General features: G+C 40.1%; 1 protein-coding gene across 3 annotated transcripts in view; it reads right to left on the bottom strand.

Annotated features, from left to right (window-relative positions):
* Positions 1-22,973, bottom strand: part of FBXW7 (F-box and WD repeat domain containing 7) — a 128,264-nt gene that overhangs the window by 8,799 nt on the left and 96,492 nt on the right. For all 3 annotated transcript variants that reach the window (XM_061374302.1, XM_061374317.1, XM_061374308.1), the window contains 7 exons: positions 22,120-22,202; positions 18,977-19,118; positions 11,397-11,531; positions 6,975-7,098; positions 4,990-5,126; positions 3,286-3,399; positions 34-215 (listed from right to left, as the gene is read on the bottom strand). In XM_061374302.1, the coding sequence (XP_061230286.1) occupies positions 34-215; positions 3,286-3,399; positions 4,990-5,126; positions 6,975-7,098; positions 11,397-11,531; positions 18,977-19,118; positions 22,120-22,202 (917 nt within the window). The remainder of the gene's footprint in view (positions 1-33; positions 216-3,285; positions 3,400-4,989; positions 5,127-6,974; positions 7,099-11,396; positions 11,532-18,976; positions 19,119-22,119; positions 22,203-22,973) is intronic.

Raw genomic sequence — 22,973 nt, 5'->3', positions numbered from 1 at the left:
GAACAGTGACTGTAGCATTGGGCAAAGCCTCACCTTTTCTCATGAAGATGCATGCAGCGCACAGTGGAGGTGTGTCCATATAAGGTGTGTATGCATTCTCCAGTCTCAGCATTCCAGACTTTCAGCGTTCGGTCCGTAGATCCACTGATGATGATATTGTCCCTCATCTGTGATGACCAGACTCCACCTGTGTGTCCAACCAGCGTTCTCAAACACTGAAAAGAGGTATTTTGCTTAGTTACCCTTTTGACAGAGTTGAATGGAAACTTAAGAAAAATAATCTAGGAGGTAACAGCAGTTTCTCATAGCAAGAGCCAAAAGAACCCCTGGAGACTGCTTTGTGATTGAACAAAAAAAATCCTACCTTTTATAGATACTCATCAAATTTCTCTCTGTGTTGTCAGTACTTCGACTAGAAGGAATTTTCCCTATAATTTTCCCCTTGATAAACTAAACTGCCTTTCCAAATTTCTCAACACAGGGCATGTTTTACAGCCTTGAGTCATTTTCCTGACATTTTTCTGAGTCACTGCAGGTTTTCTAATAGCTTTTTGAAGCATAAGCGTTACAACTGGAGAGAGCACTCACCTTGTAGTTTTACCACCCATCCATAAACCATAGACTCTTACTGTATTTTTCTGCTTATCTGAGAAACGTGGCATTCTATAACCCTTAGCTGCAGCATCAATACTGCCAAGTCCTGTTTCAAGCCTTTTTCAGACTTCACTGTTGGCCTGGAGAGAATCCCACACGACTTAAGCACAGCCTACCTTCCTTGATCCCAAATGTATGACACGATTTCTCACCACGCACAGACAGTGTTTGCTCACACCTACTTCTAGAAAACCTCCGTCACTCTGGAACAATGACTTGTCTCCATGTCTCAGCCTGTATTGCTCACAAGTAATGACTCTATATGCTTTCGCACCAGGCTGCAATAAGTGCTAATTAGCACAGACAAGAAGAGATCCTTGCAAGACCCCTCTAGAAAGATACTCCATGAAGATTCTGCATTTAAATTAACAACATGAGCGCTATAATTACTCACTTTCTAACCCACTTAAGTATGTGCCATGCTGATTTTTGCATTGTTCTATTTTCTTCAGTCTGTCATGGGGATACAGTCTTGCAGTGCACATAGGCAGCTACTGCTGCACTATGATTTTTATCAGTCAAACCTGTAACTCCATGAGAAAAGAGGTCAAGACAGTTTGATGATCTCTTTTTCTGTAATCTAATGCTAAGTGGTATTAATTGCTGTGGCCTCCCTTTAACTGTTAGTTGACTCCTCTTGACGTAGTCCAGTATATTTTTATCTGAGATAATGTATCCTAAATACCCGTCCTTCAGTTATTGCAGCTTTCTGCCATCCTTTGGATCCTTGCACCTTTTGAAGAAACACCAATTTTGCCCCACAAGTAACTTCAGGAAAAAAATTATGGAATTCAAACTATCTGGATCAACTGTACTATGCAAAACTGTACCTCTGGTAGTTGTTGCTTAACATCCTTGTGAGTTCGTGCTGAAATGACGTGTTCTATTATCATTGCACGCTGTATTTCCATCACATGAATCTTCTCCCAAAATATTTTTCTGCATCAGTGATAGTATACTAATTTCTGTTGTTAATATCCTGTTCTAACATCCTTGAAAATGCCTTACTCTTTTGCTATACATAGATTTCCTGTTCCTTAACATTTTTTTACCAGTCTTCTGCAATTCCTGGCTCTAGCTTAATTCACTGCTATCAAATCCGTCTTGCTCAGTTCATAGCTGTTATTCACTTTTACAGCTCCTGGATTTTTTTAAATCTCAGCCGATTTGCTCATATTTTAAGAAATCATCCTTCAGCAAGAACACAGAATCCTTATTTTGGGTTCTACATCTGTCAAGGGAATTATTTAGTCATGTTCATCTGCACAAACCAACCTTTAGGGTTTTTTATTTTATTAATTCTTCAGCATCAGTAAGCACGAGGGCTGATACAGCATTCTTCCATCCTTCATATACAACCTCTGGCTCTCTTAAAAGTTTGGGGTAAACGCTCACAGTAGGATTTGTAATTACTTTCAAAAAATTACTGAAGAGGAATTGTGAAGTCATGCTACTATGATCAATGTGATATATTTAAAGGAACATTTTGCTTTTGAGAGGGTGGTATGTACAAAAGAAGTATTTTTCAGCTGGGTTTAAGCTGCCTTTTTCAATTAAAAAATGTAAATTTCAATATGGGCTCCTTCATTAGACAAGTCTGTTGTAGAGAAGCCAGCAGAGGCAGGGTGAGGCTGCCTATGGCTTTTAATTTTATTCTTCCCCACAGTAGTATTTACAGTCCTGTCAAGGATCTTCTAGGCATGCAAAGACAAGTGCTTAACACGTTCAGCTTCCAACGTTATAAAGTGGATACCTTTTACATCTTAAACACATTATATCCTCAACAGCTGTCCTGTTGTTCACCTAACTATAGCATTAAAACAAAGCTAAGTACATACAATACTAGTCCAGAAAGACAAAGCACTGCTTCCCGGAGGCCTTTTCTGTATCCTCACAGCACGGTCAGCCAGTCACCTTAAACCAAAAATTCTGTGTGCTGACTAGCTGGCTGCAATGTTCTAACATGAGTGAAATGTTCAGTACTGTCTTTTTGATTGCACATATTGTTTTGCTTCCCTGAGCAAAAATTAAATTATTGAAGCTTATTAAATTCCTGCCTGAGCTGGATCTAATTTAATAGGAAATACTTAAACCTAAAGCAAGTTACTATTTTTTTTTGGTGGCTCAGCAATATAGTAGCTTAGAAAGAAAAGAAACAAACTCTGTATTTGAAATCAGAGCCAGTAAGGTGAACACCCCATTTCGGTCACTTGAAAACAACAGAAAGAATGCTGGAAGACAAGTGAGAAAGGGAGATCCGGAAGGGGAAAAGCAAGCTAAATTAAGCTTTAAGGGAGATGAAGTAACGTATCTGTCGGAATTCTTTAGAATCCATGTCACAAACGACTCGGCAAGAATAGCAGAATTGCCAGGAGAACAAGGATCTATGCCAACAGTAACATGAGCAGCATTGCAATTTCACATCAAGGTGACTTTTTTCAAACTAGACTAGTTTCTGCATAGGAAAAGATGACCCAAATGTTTACCGGTGCTTTTTCCAATCCTTGCACCAGACAACACTGAAGAGCACCCTTGGAACATGCTCTGAAGACACAACAGCAGCAGTTTTGCCATACCAGTGCTCTACCTGTAGCTCATTTCCTGAGGAACTCAGCAAAATAACCAGCTTACCTTGCCTGTGACCGCTGACCACACTTTCAGCGTGTTGTCGTCAGAGCCGCTCACTATTCGGTTCCCGCAGAACTGAAGGCATGTGATCACGTGGTCATCATGGCCCTTGAGCACCTGATGATAAAGAACATGAAATGTACAGTCACAACTTAACACAGGAGATTAGAAAGAGCAGGAGGAACAAAGTGCTCTTTGCATTCATGAATTATAAAATGCTAGAGTTGCTTCAGTAATAATAAGGCCCCATGGTCCTGTGTGTCAAGTCTAATCTGCCACCAGCTGGAACCAAAGAAGGTATTTTCCTTCTCTCATGGAGTGATACTGCATTGTGCAGCAAGCACACCACCATTACTGCAAGCCTTCTAAGAGTACCAGGAAAAACTGCTAATAAAAGTAGGCTGAATTAGTATCTGGACATTGCTCAATTCCTCTGCAGTTATTGCATCTCTTTATTTTTCAGCTGAGATACTTTTACCTTTGAAGAGTTGTTTCAATCTTGGAACAAAAAGGATGGGGTTGTGGTATTTGCTGCATACTTGTATTGCACTGGTCAAGGCTGACTATCTATTTTTTCCCTTTCCCAGCCAAGCATTGTAATCTATTAAATGACAGGCAGCACTAAGTAAAAAACTAGAAAACCGTTAACTCAATTAAACACAAACAAAAGCAGTAATTTAATGTGCTGGCAATGGGGATTGGAATGTTGCTTTAGAGAGGTGTGATTTTCATTGCTTGATTTGGGAGAAATGGCAATTCACAGTGTATTTTACTGCGATACAGCAAAAAGAACCCTTATCAGAACACATAGGATGAGGAATTCTTTATTTAAGTTCTCTGAACACTTCTCAAGATGTTCACTGAAGCGAAATGGGCATTTGGATAATGCCCGAGGCTGTAATTTTCATAGTAATTCCAAGATAACTTGATGTGGCATATCAAGGCAAGAAACACACAGCCATTGCCAGAGATGTACGTAAGTCACGGCCAAATAAGCAGCAGGCGAGAGCCACGGGTTTTCCATGGGAATCTTTTTGTTCTGATTTTTATTATTTTGTTATACAGTCCTCAAGAAAACAGGCAAATTGATTTAAAACCTTAAGAGGCGAGGAATGGGGGTTTCCTTTGTGGCTCTCAATGCTTCTTCAATACCAGGTTTGCTTAAACACTTAAAAATTTTAACGTGGAATGAAGTTATTGTCTCGTGCTGCTCAATTTAGAGTATGTATAAAAATAAAGCACAAAATGATCACAGAATAGCTGTGGAGTATTTTTATGTTGCGACATGGCCCAGCTCTACAAATACATACATACATACATATATGTGTATTTATATATATATTATATATGTGCGTGCATGTTTTAATATAAGAATTTCCAATCAAGTTTCTGAGATTGTCTGTCTCAGAGACTGGCGTATTTATAGGAATTCACTACATTGTACAGGAATTTTTCAAACAGCAGTAAAAGAATTCTGCTGTATTAAGAAAGAGTCACATTTCGGTTTGCTAATGTGGTGCCCAGAAATGAATTTAAACCCAGGGTAAGCTGAAATACAAAGCTGGGGTTTTTTTCTGTACCAAACATTGCTTTTTGTGCATGGATAGTCTGGCTTGTCCAAAAGAAACAAAACAAAAAACCCCAGAGCAAACCTACGAGTTGATCCCACTTTGTTCATGGCGCCACGCACACAGCTCAGAAACTCACCTTAGGGGATTTAAGTTCCCCTCGCCGCCAGTTGGTATCAATCCTGTGCTGTCTAATGTAGGCGCTTTTCCATGGACTGTGTATGAAGCCTGGTTTTATTACTTTCCTCCTCTTGATATGTAATGGTTCATCAATGCCTAAAATGAATTTAAAAAAAGGGAGAAAGAGGGAGAGATGAGACCACCCCAAGGAAAACAACTTCCGTCTCTCCCATACTGCACTGACATACCGACCTCCTGCACACTGGTATTTGCACTGTGTCCGCACCACCCTACTCCTCAGCCCTTCATACTATGCCTTTCCTTCTTGTTTAAGCTAAATCATTACTGTAATCACGGCTGGAAATGCTCCAGTTCATCATTCCTTGCTGGCAAACTACCAGCATGGTTCTGGATCCCCCTTTCTGAGGCAGCGTAGCAGGATATTGCCTTTTTCAAATGGGTGTTGTCCAACAAACACCATAACCATCGTATGCTCATTCTGGAACCCTTCTGAAAGTAAACCTTTCTGTCTGTGGCCACCCATCTTCACTGCCTTTGAGTTCACCGTGAGCCTTGGTATTAGTGATCTTCTAATTCTTTTCTTGATTTGAAAGGCTGTGTGCTTTTGGCACTGTTCTCTCCTAGCTGGAATTTAAGTCCAGCTCTGTCCTTCCTGAACTGACACATGGGCAGCAGTGCTTCCTTTCAGCCTTGCTACTACAGAGACATTTTTTTCTTACAGTTCTCTCACCCATCTCTCTTTTCTCCACCACAGAGCAACTCTCTCCACCACATCTTGTTACTACCAACAGCCTTGTCTCCTGCCAGTATGTGGAGTTCACTCTTTTGCCTTTGGCCCCTTCTCTAGTGTCCCCATCTGCAAGCCTGGAATTAACTGTTCCTTCATATGACTGAGCACCTCACGAAGTCTAACCAGTCTACAATACTGTGGTGTTGGCCTGGGCTCTCATGCCTCCCCGTATTTATTATTACTTGTAAGATCACAAACGCAGGCTCGTTCCCCTCTGAAAATGTCTCCTTTTTCCTCACTCTGACCTCCTAATGCGTTTTCACTGAAAAGTGTTAAGAGAATAATCTTTAGACATTTAAGAGGTTAGATACCTGGTTTCCACTGCAGAGTAAAATTAATTGGTTTAGATACCTTTACAAATAACCAGGTATATTCATACTGTCATGGTCTTTAAAGCCTTTGCACTGACCTCTCACAAGTTCTTTTTCCCATACTCCAATGCAGCCTGGGCAGTCCCTAAATTTGCCTTTGTCTAAGAAGGATACTGCTGTGCAACCCCGTGCCTGTGCCCTGCCCCCAGAACAGACTCCTTGTTCATGTAATCAATTCTCCTTTAAAAAGAAAAGCTTATGTTCTTCTTGTGCTCAAATACCTGGTTACTGTCCTGGGAGCCTTTTCTTGTACAGTCCTACTACTGCTGAACCACCGTTACCTTCTTAATTTGGCATGAGCAGGCAATACTGAGCAGGCTTGTGGCCTGTGCGTCCTTGCTAAGCCGTCAAATTAACACCTTTTTCACCCACTGTGTGCCGTTTCTCTGTTCATTTTTCCTACAAATAACATGAAATCGCAGCATCCCAACCACCAAAATAGTTTGTCCTCCGTGTTATTTACAAAGTGCAAGATTGTACTCCTGGCATTTTTTACATGTCAGCTCTTACCTGCTTTGGTTATATTTTAAATAAAAATAACCCTTAAAAAGCAAAATTAATTCTATTTTAAAAACATGCACCTAATATACTTTATAAATAGGATGCTCAAAATGAACTCTACTTTCACGTCTAGTACCCCATGGATTATTTCTGCTTCCTGCTTTCAACAGCAATACGCACCAGGTAGCTCAAAGCATCACTAGCAGTAAATTTAAAATCACAACAACTGCCTTCATATAACTTTAATATTATGTAAATGAACTGCAGTTTCTACAACAGCAATGCTTTGACCATTACATCCATCTTTTTGCTCAGCCTTACCCTCCTCTTTGCATTTCTCTCTCCAGAGAAGATTATCTTCAGCCAGAATTCTCCAGTAACGACATGTCTGGGCTGCCTGCAGAAGGTCCCTGGGTTCCAGGAATGACAGCACATACAGTGCCAGCTGTGAAAAAGAGGAAGAAAGTGTATTTTCTGCATTGCTTTTGGAAGGAAAAGTGAACTAACTCCAAGTATGATCACACATCAGGGGCTGAAATACAGAAAATTGAAACGATAAATTATTAAACAGTCTCAGAACCGTAACAGAGCTACCGTTTATTCTGGTGGGCACACGGAAGCGTAGCAATCATCTGAAGTAACTAGATCCATACAGATCACACTGGAAATAATGCTTGTACTCGCAGCAATGTAGATGTCACCTGAAATCACTATTATCCTTTTTTTTTTTTATGTAATCCAAATTACTTTGAACCATTAACAGTATTATTACTAAAATAATTGTTATTTTAGCTGACAAATATACTAAAAGTTATTTTGAGAGTTCAGCTAGTAAACACAACACTGACCATGTGAGCAAATAGAAACGTGCAGTTTGATGAGTAACTTCAGTCAGTAAAAGCCTAACCACAGGAAAAGTAACTCCTACCTGCAACTAGCATTACCTACCCCTCATTTTCTGACCTGAGCACAAATGTACCCCTGAGCAGTGTTACAGGGGGGTTTGGGGACTGGAATGCAGGAAGACTGAAACATCACTTCAGTACTGTACTCACTACATTACCAAAAACATACGGAAAATCCACAGAGCCCCAGAAGACAAACAAAAGATGAACTTTTCCATGTGACAGGATTAAAGCTTATTGGGAGAGCTGACTAAGGTAAGCCATGTAATGCCCCCGATAAACCCCCGAAATCTCCACAAACATCTCCAGATGTACTGAAGTCTTAAACAGGGCAGGGGCATCTAAAACACAATCCAAAATAGAAGGACAGCTATCAATTAAGGGTAGGATGACCAAGTACAGCCTTTCTATTTGACAGGAACAATGTGTGTCCCCAGTCATGAAGAATGAAAGTACACAATCAGGGAAGTCCCTTCCATGGCTAAAAACTATGCAGACATACCAATATTGATAAAAAGGGATGCAGAGAACCACCTGCATGCTGAAACAGTGGGGTCTTTGTCAGTAACTAACAGGATGTAAAACTGGATGATCTGATTTCACTGACAGGTTTTGCTTCTGCTTGATGTATCTTTTTGTGTTTAGGATTTTGTGTTTAATTTTTAGCTCAAGTTATGATGCATATAAATAGACTGCCCTTCAAAGCAGCACACACTGAAATTCAGTAAGGAAGCCATAACGATAAGCTGTTGACCTCAGCAGATTTTTGACCTTATTATGTGAGAAACATTTACTTTCAGTAATCTAGACCAGCCAGTGACTGAACATGAAATAAAAATGCAGTATTCCAGAACTGCTTGCATTCGGACCACACACATACCCTTGTTTGCAGGTCATCACCTGCAGCTCATGCTGAGCACGTAGGACTTCAGATTGAGGGGCCTGTGCCTTAAATTATGCATTAGGTCCCATATACACCCCAGGTCATAAAGCTGAGGAATCTATCTTCTGTCCCTACTCAGGGAGTCAGCATTTAGGATCGGGTACAAGGCTCTGCTACAAGAGCAACAACCGTACCCATCCTTTGAGACTTTCTGTCTTAACTCCTGGTATGTATATTTAACAAGTGCTGTTTCCTAACACACATCAGATAGTCCTTCCCATTTCTGCTGGATGTTCCTTAACTGACAGCAGAATTTGTTTGCATATCACGTGTCCTGTCTATACAGATGTGGACGCTTGCTAAGATGGTGTTAATTAAAACCTGCAAGCCAACTGGTTCTTTAACAAGTTACATATGGGTAACATTTATTTTAGACTGTATTTATCTAAATAGTCATCAAGGGTCAAGACAGCCCACAGCTGACTTCAAGATTAGCGGTGCATGGAAGATGGTGCCCCTTTGTCTCAGCTCGTGGACTTAGTTCCAAGAAAAGTTCAGGTGGCAAAGATCTGACCTTTGACTCCACTGGCTACTCTCCACTGGAGCATTAATAATACCTAATAATAAACAGTCTTTTAATAAAAAGCCTTTTCCTTCATGCACACACAGAGCACCAACAAAAATGGCCGATTTCAGCTAAACTCCTAATCTGTTGCTTTCTAGACCTGGTTTCACAAACAAGTAATTTCAATAATTATTTCTAAAGTCTCAGCAAGAAAGCAGGAGTATTCATTTCAGATTGTTTAGATTGCATGTTTCCTCAGCAGGAAAGCAAACATCTTCTTGGTTATTCAGCTATTAAGTTACTGTCTTTGCATTGCTGAAAACGTTCTTGAAGGAAAGCCCTCCTTGTCCAATTCATCTTCTTACCCTGGTTTGCATCCAACAGCAATGGAGATAACTAGAGATGTTAACGCAGAGTGACAACTCAAGGGAGCGTGGTTTCCCAGGATGCTGGCTTTGACAGGGAAGCCTGTTTACAGAATTACTGACCCCAACAACTTGTTCTTGCCCCCACAGCTCAGTTCATCACCCCCTGCTGCAGCCGGCATCTGCAGCTGGAGCAGCATCACTTAGGAGGTACGGGTGAAGAAGGAGCTTCAAAAAGGAGGGGAGATGGTGGAGTTACCTCAGTGTCTTTTTTTGTCTAACTCAGTTCGTCTTGGTGACAGTGACGGAGGTTTAGGAAGCAAAAGATTATTTAAGACAGCTTCATTGGTGAAGTCAACCTTTCGTGCAGCTACTATGCACCTGACAATATTCTGATGTCAAGTAAAAACAACAAAACAAACTAAACACAAGCAGCTTACAATGGAGTCAAGAAACATAAATGAGAATGAAGGTTTTACAGCTAAATAGCTTATCTTTTCTGTGAGGAAATTACTAAAACTGAAATAAATACATGATCATCAGTTACAGCACAACTAGATCACTGCTTGTTCTTGAATTAGTTCTGCCACTAAATCATGCAAAGATAACTCAGCTGTGAGTTACAGTTACCAATTCTGCACTAATTGTCCAGCCTTCATAGATGCAGAAGTGGGAAAGTATCTTCTGTCTTCTCAAAGTATGAAGGAAAAGTTCTTTCACCTTTGAAATAAGGCTGCTTTGGCCAGCTTCTCTAGAAACATGGCAACCATGCAGAGGTCCTCCTGAACTCTTCCCCTCCCCCAGCGTCCTTCCCATTTATGAAGGAGGCTGCAACACCAAGTGCTTCTGTAAATACTAATCTCATGTCATGTGTCCTAAGTTAACACTTGTTGTATAAATTGCTTCCAACCCTTACAAATGCTAACCACCAAGGGAAGGCTGTGATGCTCCCGGACTCATGAAGATATGACAGTATATAGAAGGAAAGAAGGGTTGTACACACCTAAGCATTCAAAAATAGGATAAATACCAGAAAAAATGTCAAGAAACGAGAGATACAGAACAGTCTTCTGCTAATAAGACACTGTTGAACACAGTAACCAAATACTAGTACCAGAACTTGCTTTATAACCTGTTAGCAACTGAACTCTTACGAAGACTTCAGCCCTTATGAAAATGTCCACATGGAAAACCCAACATGCAGTAGATCTGGAAAAAGAAAATAGACTTTCTCCCACTCCAAACAACAAACCAATTTCCTATTCCCTAAAATCAATCAAAGCCAGAAGTACCATGTCAAAATTCACTAAAACACATTCATCTAATAATTGTAGCAAACTGGGTTTGCAATCTTTCATATCCACCCTTCTGTTCTATTACTATTCTGTGGACATCATTTAGTGACTCATGCTGAAAAGCACACACACTGGAATCTAAATCGTAGTTTCTCTTTAACCTGATACAACATGACCTGATTTGCAGCAACGGATTTACTGTAACACATCTGCTTAATTAGGGTTTGCCTTTATCCTTGGTGAGAAGTGCTCTTCTGGGTTTACTTTTTGGGTTTTTGGTAGAGATTTCAGGGCTCAGTTTGTTTAAAATAAATTTAAAGTTAATATTAACAAAACCTCCACCCATCACTTAAAGCATTAAACAGTAACACACAGATCAATGTGCAAAAGGCCTCATATCCAGAGGAAATGTTTGTGTGTGCATGCACTAACAGATTCAGTTCTGTCAGCCCAATTAAGATACAGAGGTATTTTTAAAGCTACTGGGATTTTGTTCAAAGGTATTTCCAGGCTATTTTGTATTTCCAGGTATCTGAATGCCTATCAAGAGGTAAAGGTATGGTCATCTGAAATTACAGTAACCATGTTAGGACAGTGTACCAAACTGTGGATCTGTAACACCAGTTTACATCACTACACTGACAAATCTGAGTGCTATATTTTGCAAGGAAGTTTTTAAAAGGTGGCAGCTGATGCACTGCATTGTCCAGCATGAAAGTGTATTTCTCACCTCTTTTGGGAGCAAGGAAATGAAGTCTCTTTGAAACTGGGGCTCTATCACTTGCATCATGTGTTTTACTTGTGTTGGTTCACAACTATCAATGAGTTCATCTAAAGCAAGTAATTTCTCTGGTCCACTCCAGCTCTGCAAGGAAAAAGTAAGAAAGAAACAGTAAGGTCAGTTTAACACACTAGTTTGGTTTATATCAGTAAGTGTTGTCGCTTTGCCAATAAGGCAAGTTAAGTTTCCTCATCGACCTATAGACAAGCATATAAAAAGCCAGGAAGATAAATGCTCATGTTAATTACATAAAAATGAGAAGCTCATCAACACTGAATATTCAAAATTACTACATTGATTCATAAGCTAAGAAAGGATTTGTTACACACACACACATACAGATTAGCAATTAAACAGATAATAATATTTAATAATAATAATTAAATTAATTAAGCTTCTTTTGAAGTTGATGAAATCTACACACACATTACTGACAGTGAAGGGGTTGCAACAGAAGGCATTCCCTTTCCATGAGTGAGATGACAACTTCTAACCTTTCTGTTTCACCTGGCAGACCAAAAACTTTAAATGAAAAGAGAGGAAAAAGAAACTTTCTGTAGAAGTGCATTAGCTTACTGCCTGCTCATTACTATGCTATGTCCCTAAGTGACAATGCTGTAATTTCAGAATCCTGGCTATAAACCAACGTGCATTTTGTAAGTATCAATTTACACTTGAATAAACACGGAATTTCGATTGGTAATTTTCTTACTTCACATTTTTACTAATGGGCACCATAAAACATGAACATGTTAATAAGGCACTCATCTGAGAGCAGAGCAGATCAGCAGCAGCATTTGTAGAAAAGAATTAATAACTGAATATATGAAAAGCAAGTCTTAAACTCATCTGTGCTCATCAAAGAGTTTTGATTTGCTATGTGAAAGCGATTTAAAGAAAAAAACAATTGCTACAGGAAAAAACAACAGCCACCACTAAGTGATGGAGCAACAGAATTAGAGCATGAATAAAGCCTTAGAGAGAAAATGAGACATAACACTTTTTGAGAGCAGATTCACATTCATACTCTTGCATGTCTTCTAGAGTGACATTTACAAGTAAATTAGCACATACAAATTATACTGTAGTTATGGTAAGAGGTTAACTGAAATGAAAAAGAAAAAAAGGCAAGATACCTTACAATTAAGAGTTCCGTATTAATCTGCCATGTATCTCAGGACCTTTACTGCTTATGCTATACATTTCTGTTCTCTGGCTTTGATTGTGACAACCAAATCCAGTCTCCACAATACTACAATGTTTGTATATTGTGAAGTTTCTGCAGAACACGAGGCAAGTGAAGGAGAAGGCAGAATTTTTGAAAGCAAACACCAAGCAGAAAAATACCCAGCTTTACTTAGGTAGAAACATCATCATGTTGCATCCTTTCTAATTAGAATGACAAAATCCTTTGAACATCAGGAAAAGCATTATTTACACACATGGTGATCCACCTGACTTTCACAGAATCATACAGTGGTTAGAGTTGGAATGCACCTTAAAGCTCATCCAGTCCCAACCTCCTGCCATGGGCAGGGACACCTTCCACATGACAAGATTGCCTAAAGGCCCATCCAACCTGGCCTTGAACACTGGCAGGGATGGGGCAGCCACAGCTTCTCTGAGCAACCTGTGCCAGGGCCCCATCACCCTCACAGGGAAGAATTTCTTCCTTATATCTAATCTAGATCTCTCCTCTGTCAGTTTGAAGTCATTCCCACTTGTCCTGTCACTCCATGCCCTTGTAAAGTCTCTCTCCAGCATTCTTACAGCCCCCCTTTAGGTACTGGAAGCTGCTCTAAGGTCTCCCTGGAGCCTCTTCTCCAGGCTGAACAAGCCCAACTCTCTCAGCCTGTCTTCACATGAGTGGTGCTCCAGCCCTTGGATCAGCTGCACAGCCCTTCTCTGGACTTGCTCAAGCAGGTGACCCCGTTCTACCAGGACAGTGAAAGCAGCTTTGAGCTACCCTAATGACAGAGCAAGCACCTGCTGGGGTGGCTGTGAGCAAGAAGGGAGTGCGTAGCTACACGCTCTCGCTCTACAGCAAAAGCGTGGCAGATATAGCCACTCTATAGCCCACTCTAACAGAGGAATGGAGGGGGAAGGAAGCTCCTATGGCATGAGCCTTTCCGCACACTGTTGGCAACTGTAAAATGGTCTAAGTGGGCAAGCAAATGTTCCCCATCCGTGTGTGTGTGCAGACTGTCGCCATCTGAGATGAGGGTTTTCCTTCACATCCAGTACCTCAGAATATTAAAAAGAAACAAGAATGTCTCAGCATAAATTGCAGCAGTGCTGTTATAAACAGCTTTTATTATAAATTTCTTTCAACAAACATTTGCCTCACAGAGCGGCTCTCCATAAATCATGCACTGAGGAACTGTTTATCTCACCAACTTTCCCACTGCTGTTTGTTTCATTAACCCAGAGCTTAGCTGGTGCTAGGTACAAACGCTTGCCATCTATAATCTCATCTGTCAGCTGTGTTTGAATTTAAGAGAATTAAAAAAAAGGGGAAAGTAATACCTGTGCTACTTCCTTATAATATAAATTCCCAAGGTCAGTCTTCTCTTAATTTATAAGCAGTGACATTTATTAAATTAGAACAACTCAACCTGAAGAGCATTGTTTTTTGCTGTGGTGAACACTGCTCACAGTTATGAGCACGTTATTGATTAATAATTTCACTGTGTGCTATCTTCATCTGTAGCCCTCTTCAACCTAGACATTTCTGGGTTTAACATAAAATACAGATCTGAAGAGAAAAAGGAAAAGATTCAAAAATGGGGAAGAGATGCTAATGAATAAAAGCAGTAGCCTCTTTCATCTGTCCATTCATCATTAGGGGATGGCTACAGGCAGCTTCCTAAGGCTCTTTTTAAACCATCAGCCGCTACAAAATGTTTTCTCTAGGACATTGTCCCCTTAGTCTTTCACTTAAGCAAACAAACCTCCAGCTACAGTCGGTAAGGGGTCTCTGAGGGAAATGCTTGGCATGGAAAATTGGGATGAAGCCTTGCCAGATGAACACAACTGTTTGTGTTAACGAAGGCAGGACTAGTAAATTACTGTTTCTGGGCCCCATGGCTTGATCCGTCTGCAGAAAAAAAATGCATCTAGCACATGGAGCAGAGAGGGCAAGAAACGGCTTTGTGGCTTCGATGAGAAACAACAGTGAATGAAGGCTGTGGAAGAGGGAAAAAAAGAAAACAAACGTGTGCCAAGCAGTGTGCAAAGTTTCAAACACTGTAGATGACCAGACGCTTCTGAGGCACGTATTCCTCTTCCCTCACACTTATTCAGGGAGGTGTTTACTTTACAAGGCTCTTCAGCTGGTTCATACCACTTCTTGGTTCCATTGTGCAGTTGCTGTAACCATGGCACTACCCATCCCTTCCTTTTACCCTTTACTATTATGTTTAAAAAACCCTTCCTTTCCTTTCAGGCATGCAAAACTTTATTATCAGTATGAACACCTTTGCTTCTTCTGCAACTTCCACCTCAAGCCTCCTGTCTGACATGCCACCTATCCCTTCATTACCTCCTCTTTCTGCACCTCCACTCTTCCATGACCTACGCTTTCCTATCGCACATCTCTCATTTGCTAGCTCCAGCTTGCAGAATTACAGTTTATAGCAATTACATGCTTTTTCTACGATAGGTATATTTAGAACACCTATTTTAAAGGGCTTCATTGCAGGGTGCTGCTCTCCATTACTGAGTTCTGTCAATGGAGGTCTGTCATTACACATTACCTCTTCTGGAGGCTGCCTCTGCCCAACTCTTGGATCAGTTACTGAGAACCCTGCCATCCTCCACCTTAAAGGTATCTCAACCCAGATAGAAACAGCACACAAGCAAAACCCACTGAAAGAAACATCACCTACATCAGCAAGCAGTCTGTCACAACAGGGGAGGTTTGGGAGCAGCTGATGCTGAAGCCCCCACATCAACCCATCTCTATGATCTTAGTCTAGCCCCTGGGCTTAACACCTGCACCACATGTGACATGAACCTATCTTCAGAAGGCAGTGACTGGTTCAGACCCATTTGTCCAAACTATGGGTTGGACAACATAGCTTTTCTTCGCAAAGTCTAGTTTGCGTGTATGAAAACTGCCCTGAGACCTAAAGCAATGGGAAATAAGCAGGAATGGTTAGAAGATCTGTTTTAAGTCTGCACCGCTCCTCTGAAATAAACTGCTAATGGTGATACAGCCACAAGAGGTATGTAGCTGTAGTGTGGATCCCTCCCATTCTATGCTGGGAGGCTGTGCAGAAACACCAAACCCTTGACCTAGCCCCACCATGAGATACAAAACAGCAAACATGGCAATGCTGGCTATGACACAATCTTTCTGCCTGCTTCAAGTAAGAAGTGGACTCCTCAGTTGCACATTTATGCATTGATGAGCATCTTCGGAAGAGTAAGAAATGGAAAACGGGAAGCAATTTGAAATCAGGTGGCTTAGCCAACCACTTATGTAAAAGCAAGGAACGGTACTCTTGCCAGCCAGAAATGGCAAAAGCATTTTGGATACTATCTAAACTGCTGAGAAAAAGAATGCTTCCAATTGTAGGTAAAATAATAGCATTCACCAGTTACTCAAAAGTGATTGCCTGTAGTTGCTGTGTATGGAACAGCTTTTCAACATCAATATTCCAAGAAACACATTTTTTTAATCACATTACTTAAATAAAACCCAACACTCTTAAGTATGTGAAGCAGGAAGAATGAAGAGAGAAGTTATTATATTTAAAGCAGTACTGTCTCTGACTGAGCTTAGCATGCAGCTGAGGTTTTTTTCCCCTTATGGCAAGCAAGTTGGGGCTTTAAAAAAAAATATATCCTGCTTCAAATAAAATAAAATTCCTTGTAAAAGAAGAGCTCTTGTTAAAGATACACTTGGGCACTGAGTTTAAAAGATCTTCTAGTGGATATTAAAAAGACCTGAAGCCAAGAGCCACTGCGAAACAGAAAAAATAAACAGGTCTTTAAGAAATTAAATGGTTTGAACCTATTAAAATGCTTTTCTATTTTTCTTTCCAGACTAACATTTCCTTGAAATCAATAGACATCTTCATTTTTAAAGGGAAGGTGCAACTATGCTTTCAACTGTTTCTGCATTAGTTTTCTGACACTTTAAAAATGAAAGTCTTAGAACAGCAAAAGATAAATTTAACACATAAAAGATGAATTTTTAAAACCCCCTTCAAGGCCATCTGAGGTTTTCTTAATATTTGAACAGTGGTCTTGCTTTTTAATTTTAAAAGGTAACACAGAAATGATTGAAGGCCAATGTACAGGTAGGAGACCTCCAAATAACTGAGTATCACTTGTTCCTGCCAGCTTCTATGCCAGAGGACAGTTCTACCTTGAAACAGTGCATGTCCAGCTACTGTGCCCCTGGAAATTTAACTTTAAATTAATTGGAAATATACTTTGACATAAAATAGGATGGTGCTATTAAGCAGCCTTAGCTGGCATACAGTACGCAATGAAGAAAGCGCTCCCATTTCTGCTTCTCTACAGGAAAAACTTTGTATTGCAAGGAAGATTCTACATTTATTATTTAATTCTGCCCTTTGGGCAGAGCAACCTCCCTTACTTTAAGAATGTGCTTTTATCTTTTTACTGTTTAAGACCTGCCCCTTTCATAAAACTCACGTGGAAAATAAGCACAGAGAAAATGAGGTGCCTTGGCATTAGCCAAGGAGATTAACACTGAGGTACAGCTACGTGTCTCTGAAAGCTTTAGGTTCTGAAGTAAGGGACTCTCTTCTGTGAGTACAGTAGAAACTGCCAGTGACAGAAGTGATCAGTAGGTCACATCATCCCAGTGATCTCCAGTGATGAGAAAGGCCTCTCTCAAGTACAGATCAGCATTTAGACACGTAGTACTGCAACCAAGTATTCTGAAAAGTCAAAAGTATCTAATCATGTATTTATTAAAGCATGGTTTCTACATTACTAACCCCAAGTTTAGGACCTTAAAATAGTAATAACTGAACTACAGGCAGAATTTCCATGGGCTTACAGACTTCTTTTCCTTATCCTGACCAGTCAATAGCATTGCTTTTACTGTTGAGCATGTCAGCATCACTCTCTCAAAACATTTCAACCTTTCATAATCTTTGCTTAAAAATATGTATCTATTGATAACTAGCAATCCTATGCAGGAAGATACACATTGTAAATTGCAGATAACTACTGCAGCTAAAAATAGCTTTTGCTAGTACAAAGGCTGTAATGCTACAAAATGTTAAAATACAATGTAGTATTAACATCATATACACAAAATACTATTCAAATAGGATTCTTAGGGGTTAAAAAGACATATTTATATGAACAGTCTCAAAAAAGATACAGCATAATAATTATAGGTGAATATTTTTAAGAAACTGAATGATGTGTACAAGAATATCTTAATTCCAAACTTCTACTGTTTTAAGAAGGATGTGTAAAAATAAAGAATGAAGGAGTTTTGCATTATTATTTTAATGTTCAGAACTGACAGTGATTGAGATCAGTGGTATTCTGTGGCAGCATAAATCAAGCCAAAAGCACGCTTCTGCCTGCTAAATTGTATGCTCACTACTGTATCTACAATATTGCTTCTATCTTTACCTGATAAAGTAAATGAAACAATGCCTGTATTAGTTAGTCCTTCTGAAAACGTTTTTACAAGTAACAGTTTATTAATCATGATAGGAAGACATAATATTTCCATTTCTCAAATCAATGACTAGGACTTATCCCTGCTTCTTAAAAACACAAGAGCAAAACTGTGCAGTAAAGAGATGTCCACAGTACAGGTTACAGAACAGGAACAGAGGCCTCCTCAGAGCTGTGTTTGTATTAACACACACAAAAGTGGCTTAGGTGCTACCAGATCGGTGTCCACACAGATTTCAGTTTCAACCTGTGCAAGTGGTCCACAGAACTGTCCTTCACACCTTTTCTTTTGTCAGATTATGTTTTAGGCATTGCTGAAGGCTGTTGGCAAGAAACAGAAAACCTCTTTTGCTGCTGCTCCCTTCAGCAGCATATGTGTGTACTGGCTGACACTGTGTTCCATATACAAAGATCAGTAAAAATACACACTGAGTTTCCTTTTCATCTATTTTTGCTAAAGTTTTACTGCTATCCTTAGAAGGCACCAGACTTCTGACAAATTTAGTGCTATACCTGCACTGAAGCAAACCATGTGCTAAAGTTTAGCTTGAGGCCATGGAAGCAGCCATTACATGTTGGACAGACTTTGCAGAAGATGCACAAGCATCAAACAGGAAGGGTTATTTTATTAAGAAACCAGAAAAAGTTATTTTTTTTGTGTCTCTACAAGGAACTACCTGAAACAGGGAACAATTCCTCAAAAGTTGGTGCCCATTTGTTTTTGCAAAAGTCCACAAAATCAATGACAGAGATATTCTGAAATGGATGAGGTATCTGGCTCTACTGAAGCAACCTCTCACTTAGATCATGGAGGCAAGCTGCTCCAGGTGTTTATTTCTCTAAGCACGAGTTACCTGAAACATTTTCAGCCATTCCTGAAGGCCCGTCGGTGGCTGCACAGATGTAATGCGACGACGCTGCTGCCCCTGGCCATTGGCTGCCCTCAGGTCCCCAAAAGTAGTAGGTGTGGCAGAGCATGGCACCAGCCCCGTAGTACTACAATACAAACAGTGAGAGTCACATGTGAAATGTTATTGAAGATTTAGAAGTCTACTGAAGAACAAAAAAATCCAACACAGAATTTGCAACTATTACTTAAAACTCTTCTAAATTCATGCAAAAGGAGCAACATGAAAAATGGTTCTGCTGGTCACTCATGAGGTCAGATCCCTCACCTTCATAAATCAGTTTCTATCACTGCAGTGCTAATCCTCCAGCTGGGGGGGAAATGGGGACCACCTCTCAAGGCTGAAAAATTACCACTCTGTTAACTGGTCAGCAGGTTGCCTCTGAAGATGCAGATTTGCATATTCCTTTCCTTGCCAGAGTATTCCCTTTTCTTTTGAGCTGTGCTGGTGCCTTCTGATGTTTATGATGATGTAGTAAAGCCAAGAGTTCAGTCTCACCTGCATGTAAAATGTGCTAGTGCTGCTTCATAACCAAACAGGAAAAAAAAAAGTATCTGTTTTTAGCTCTTAATTTGTTCACAAAGAACTAGTAATATCAAGCAGTTCTAGTGGCTGAGGGGTTTGGAACTGGGCTTTGAAATACCCTATGCAGTCTTTTAAAGTTTGCATGTTGATGGCCTGACTCAGGAATTAAGGGGGGGGGGAGTGCGAGGTGAAAAGGGAAAAGGAGCCAAAGGTGCTCTCTGAATTACAGTCTGATGTTTTCACTCTGACATGTTAAAAACCAGCTCATTCAGATGGGATGGAGCTTTCAGAAGAGCTGGGATTAAACTGCTATTATAGGAGTCTAAAGAAATACAGCTGACTGGGGTTTCTATTTTTTTACATAACGTAAAGCACTCCATTCACAGCCTATCAAAGTTGTGCTCCCTCGCAGGAGATGGGGAAACTCCAGTGGCATCTGCACAAGCATGAAAATTTTAAATACAATGTGGGACTCCAAAAAACCTTTTGCTTTTGTGTACGATAAATCCAGCTTTTAAGTAGACGTGAGCTTCAGGGGTTTACTGACTTCTCAGTGGCTACAGAAACAGCTTCAAACGATGCAAGGCAAGTTCATTTTAATATTTATCTCAACATACTCTACCAATATTTCGCTCTACTCTTCCCTGTTCTGAAGGACAATCATAGCATGCCCTAGCCTTTACCCAAAGTGATAAAGATTGGTTTGCACAGGCTTATTTTTAGCTGCTGATTTTACTGAGTAATAACAGAAACAGAAGCTGATATAAAAATACTGTTTCACAGATGAAGCGTCCTCTCAATGAGATTTGTTTACCGGCTTTCCCTGTTACATGCAAAGAAAGTTCATCAGGCTTGCCACTTTTAAAGAGTGTCTGATCCTAGTGAATATGGAAAACAAGCAGGTACAAGAACTGCATCGTTTGCCTAAATGTCATTTAAATAAAACATAACCAAACAATTTAAAAGAGAGAGGACTGGATGTTATTTAAAGATTCTTTTATGCTAATAATGGTTCAAAATCCAAACCACGTTAATTTGAAAGTATTCTTAAAATAAAATCTGGGTTTCCAGCTTACTCATTCTCAGCACCTGTACAGAGATGCTATATCTTTGTGCAGGTGCTATCACTTAAGGTCCAAAATAAGGCTCTTAAAATTGACTTATATTGGACCAGAGCAGTATGTAGCCTTAAGCCTAACCCAGCAGAACAGTTACACTTCAATTTCTGCTGTTCTCAGTCAAAATCAGGATCTAAAAGCCCCTTTCCTTTGACCTGAGATTAAACCATACGATTTTCTGTTTGTGTTTTATTTTTTCTGTATGTTTTCATGCCCCTGAAACAGTCACCCAGGTTTCTGTAGAAGCTGGACAAGTCCAGTGGTTCCTCTGAATCTGACGGATACACTTGACAAAACACATACTTCCTTTGTTGCTGAACTCTATTCTTGTGGGAGTGCAGAGAATGATCTGTCACCTGAAGAACTGGTGGCCAACAAGAGCATTCTTCCATTAGACTGATTCAGAAACTCTGAGAAGCTACCAACTTGAGACTCAAGGGCAATGTGGGAGCTGCTACACATGCTTCTCAGCAACAAGACATCGTCTCTTTTCCTCTACTGCAGCATTTACATATCTGAAAAGCAACCCTGGAACCTGTTTTGCCCCAGTCCTAACTTTTCACTCATCACCTGATAAACCTCTTAAAGGAAGAGAAATAAGATAAAAACTACTTTTGAAGAGCCATCAGTGACAGAGCACTACTACTGCATGTTCAGAAGAAGTAACATCCCCAGACACTTTGGGGATGCATGTGTAATGCGTGTGGGAGGGCTGATGCTTCTTACAGGTTAAAAACGTAAGATGGTGTGAACTCAAACAGGCTGGGAAGCAGCATCACACCCAAGCACGATTGTTATGGCAACTCTACAGTCAGAACTGCAGTTTTAAGGTGTGCACCCAGGGCCCTGCTCTACCACTGCTGCTCATGTTTAGGAGTGCTTTACCCCACGAAGCACCTGACCGGAACAGCAGCAGTTGTTTGTGTGATCTGGTACCATTCAGGAGTAGTAAGGAAACAAACTAGAACCCCTAATGCTTTAATACTGTGGGTAACAAGTACGTGCGTGTTCCTGTTAAGATCAGATGGTCTGCTCTGCCTACATAAATTTCCATTCTCTCATTCCCGTTACCATAGCAAAGTGATACATTTGATCACAGTTTGTAATAGTCTAAGGGTTTATCATTATGTGCCTTTTTAAAAATCTGATTGATTTTATTCCCAGGAATGCTTCAGCCCTCAAAAAAGTCTCTGAGTAAATGGGTATGCTATATTTAGAATGAAACACAAACCTCAACTGAAGAAATGCAAGTCTGGCTACTTCATTAAAACTCATCTTCAGTTCATGTCATTTAAATTAACTAAGCAATATATGAATGCTGATACCACCACTTCTTTGCTGTACAGTGCTTTAACATTAAGAGAGCCATGAATCAGGCTTAGCAATTGGAAAGACAGGATATACGCAAGAATCAGGATCTGGCGATCTCGTGTTGCATTTAATTACCTTGTGTATTCTGAGACTTTGCAGGGTTTCTTTCCCAGAGAGAAAGAACGGACCTCGGAGCCATGGTCCAACTTTCTCTTCATCTGTAAGGTGAAGAAAAAGAGTAACAACACGGGTTTAGTGACATGACCAGCTTTACTTACAGTACTTCTGTAAAATTAATCCATTTTTACCTTTTATTTCGATACTGAATTTCAACAAAGTTGACACTCAGAAGATGATTTAAAGCAACACTGTAGTTCCTATCTTCAACAGCATTTGATACATCTCCTATACACTGCATGTATATGTTACTGCTGGTTTAGTGTCCAAAATCTACCGGAATTACATTTATATCCAAATTTCAAATGTGAGAAAGTGTGCAGAACTCTGTGCTGGTTTATTTATTACTAAGCTGTTCTCTGTTCTCCTGGGAAGGGATGGTAAGAACTAAACCAAACCTCTCCATTCTTTGTGTTCATGTTCATTGCTAAGTCTCTCATGGAAATGGTTAAATTTTAGGCAGCCTGTCTGCATTATAAACCAAATATTCATTTTGGATCCTGAAACAAACAAAAAGATAAACAATCAAATCCAGTTTTTTTCTCTCATCTCTCTTGAAGTTGTATCTTGAAAACATTTCCAACCCTGCCTGATGGATTAACCGACATTGCTACAAGAAGGGTAAGAATGAAACCCACTGCGCCTCGGTCCTGAATGTCACCCGCAATTAGATCTGATCAAACCGAAATAATGAGCAGGGCAGCTGCTGAAAGGGAAAGCCAGTCTGCAAAAATTACCGAAGAGATGGAGAGCAGTGAAAGCCGCATTTATCCAGTCAGACACATAAAGATTACTTTCTACATATTTGGGTA

The sequence above is a fragment of the Neopsephotus bourkii genome, unplaced genomic scaffold (assembly GCF_033783945.1).
Source record: "Neopsephotus bourkii isolate Nb327-2 ecotype Australia unplaced genomic scaffold, CSIRO-AGI_Nbou_v1 NB_168, whole genome shotgun sequence".
Classification (NCBI taxonomy): domain Eukaryota; kingdom Metazoa; phylum Chordata; class Aves; order Psittaciformes; family Psittacidae; genus Neopsephotus; species Neopsephotus bourkii.
Note: the sequence above shows the minus strand (reverse complement) of the source record. Positions and strands in the feature narration are given on the sequence as shown.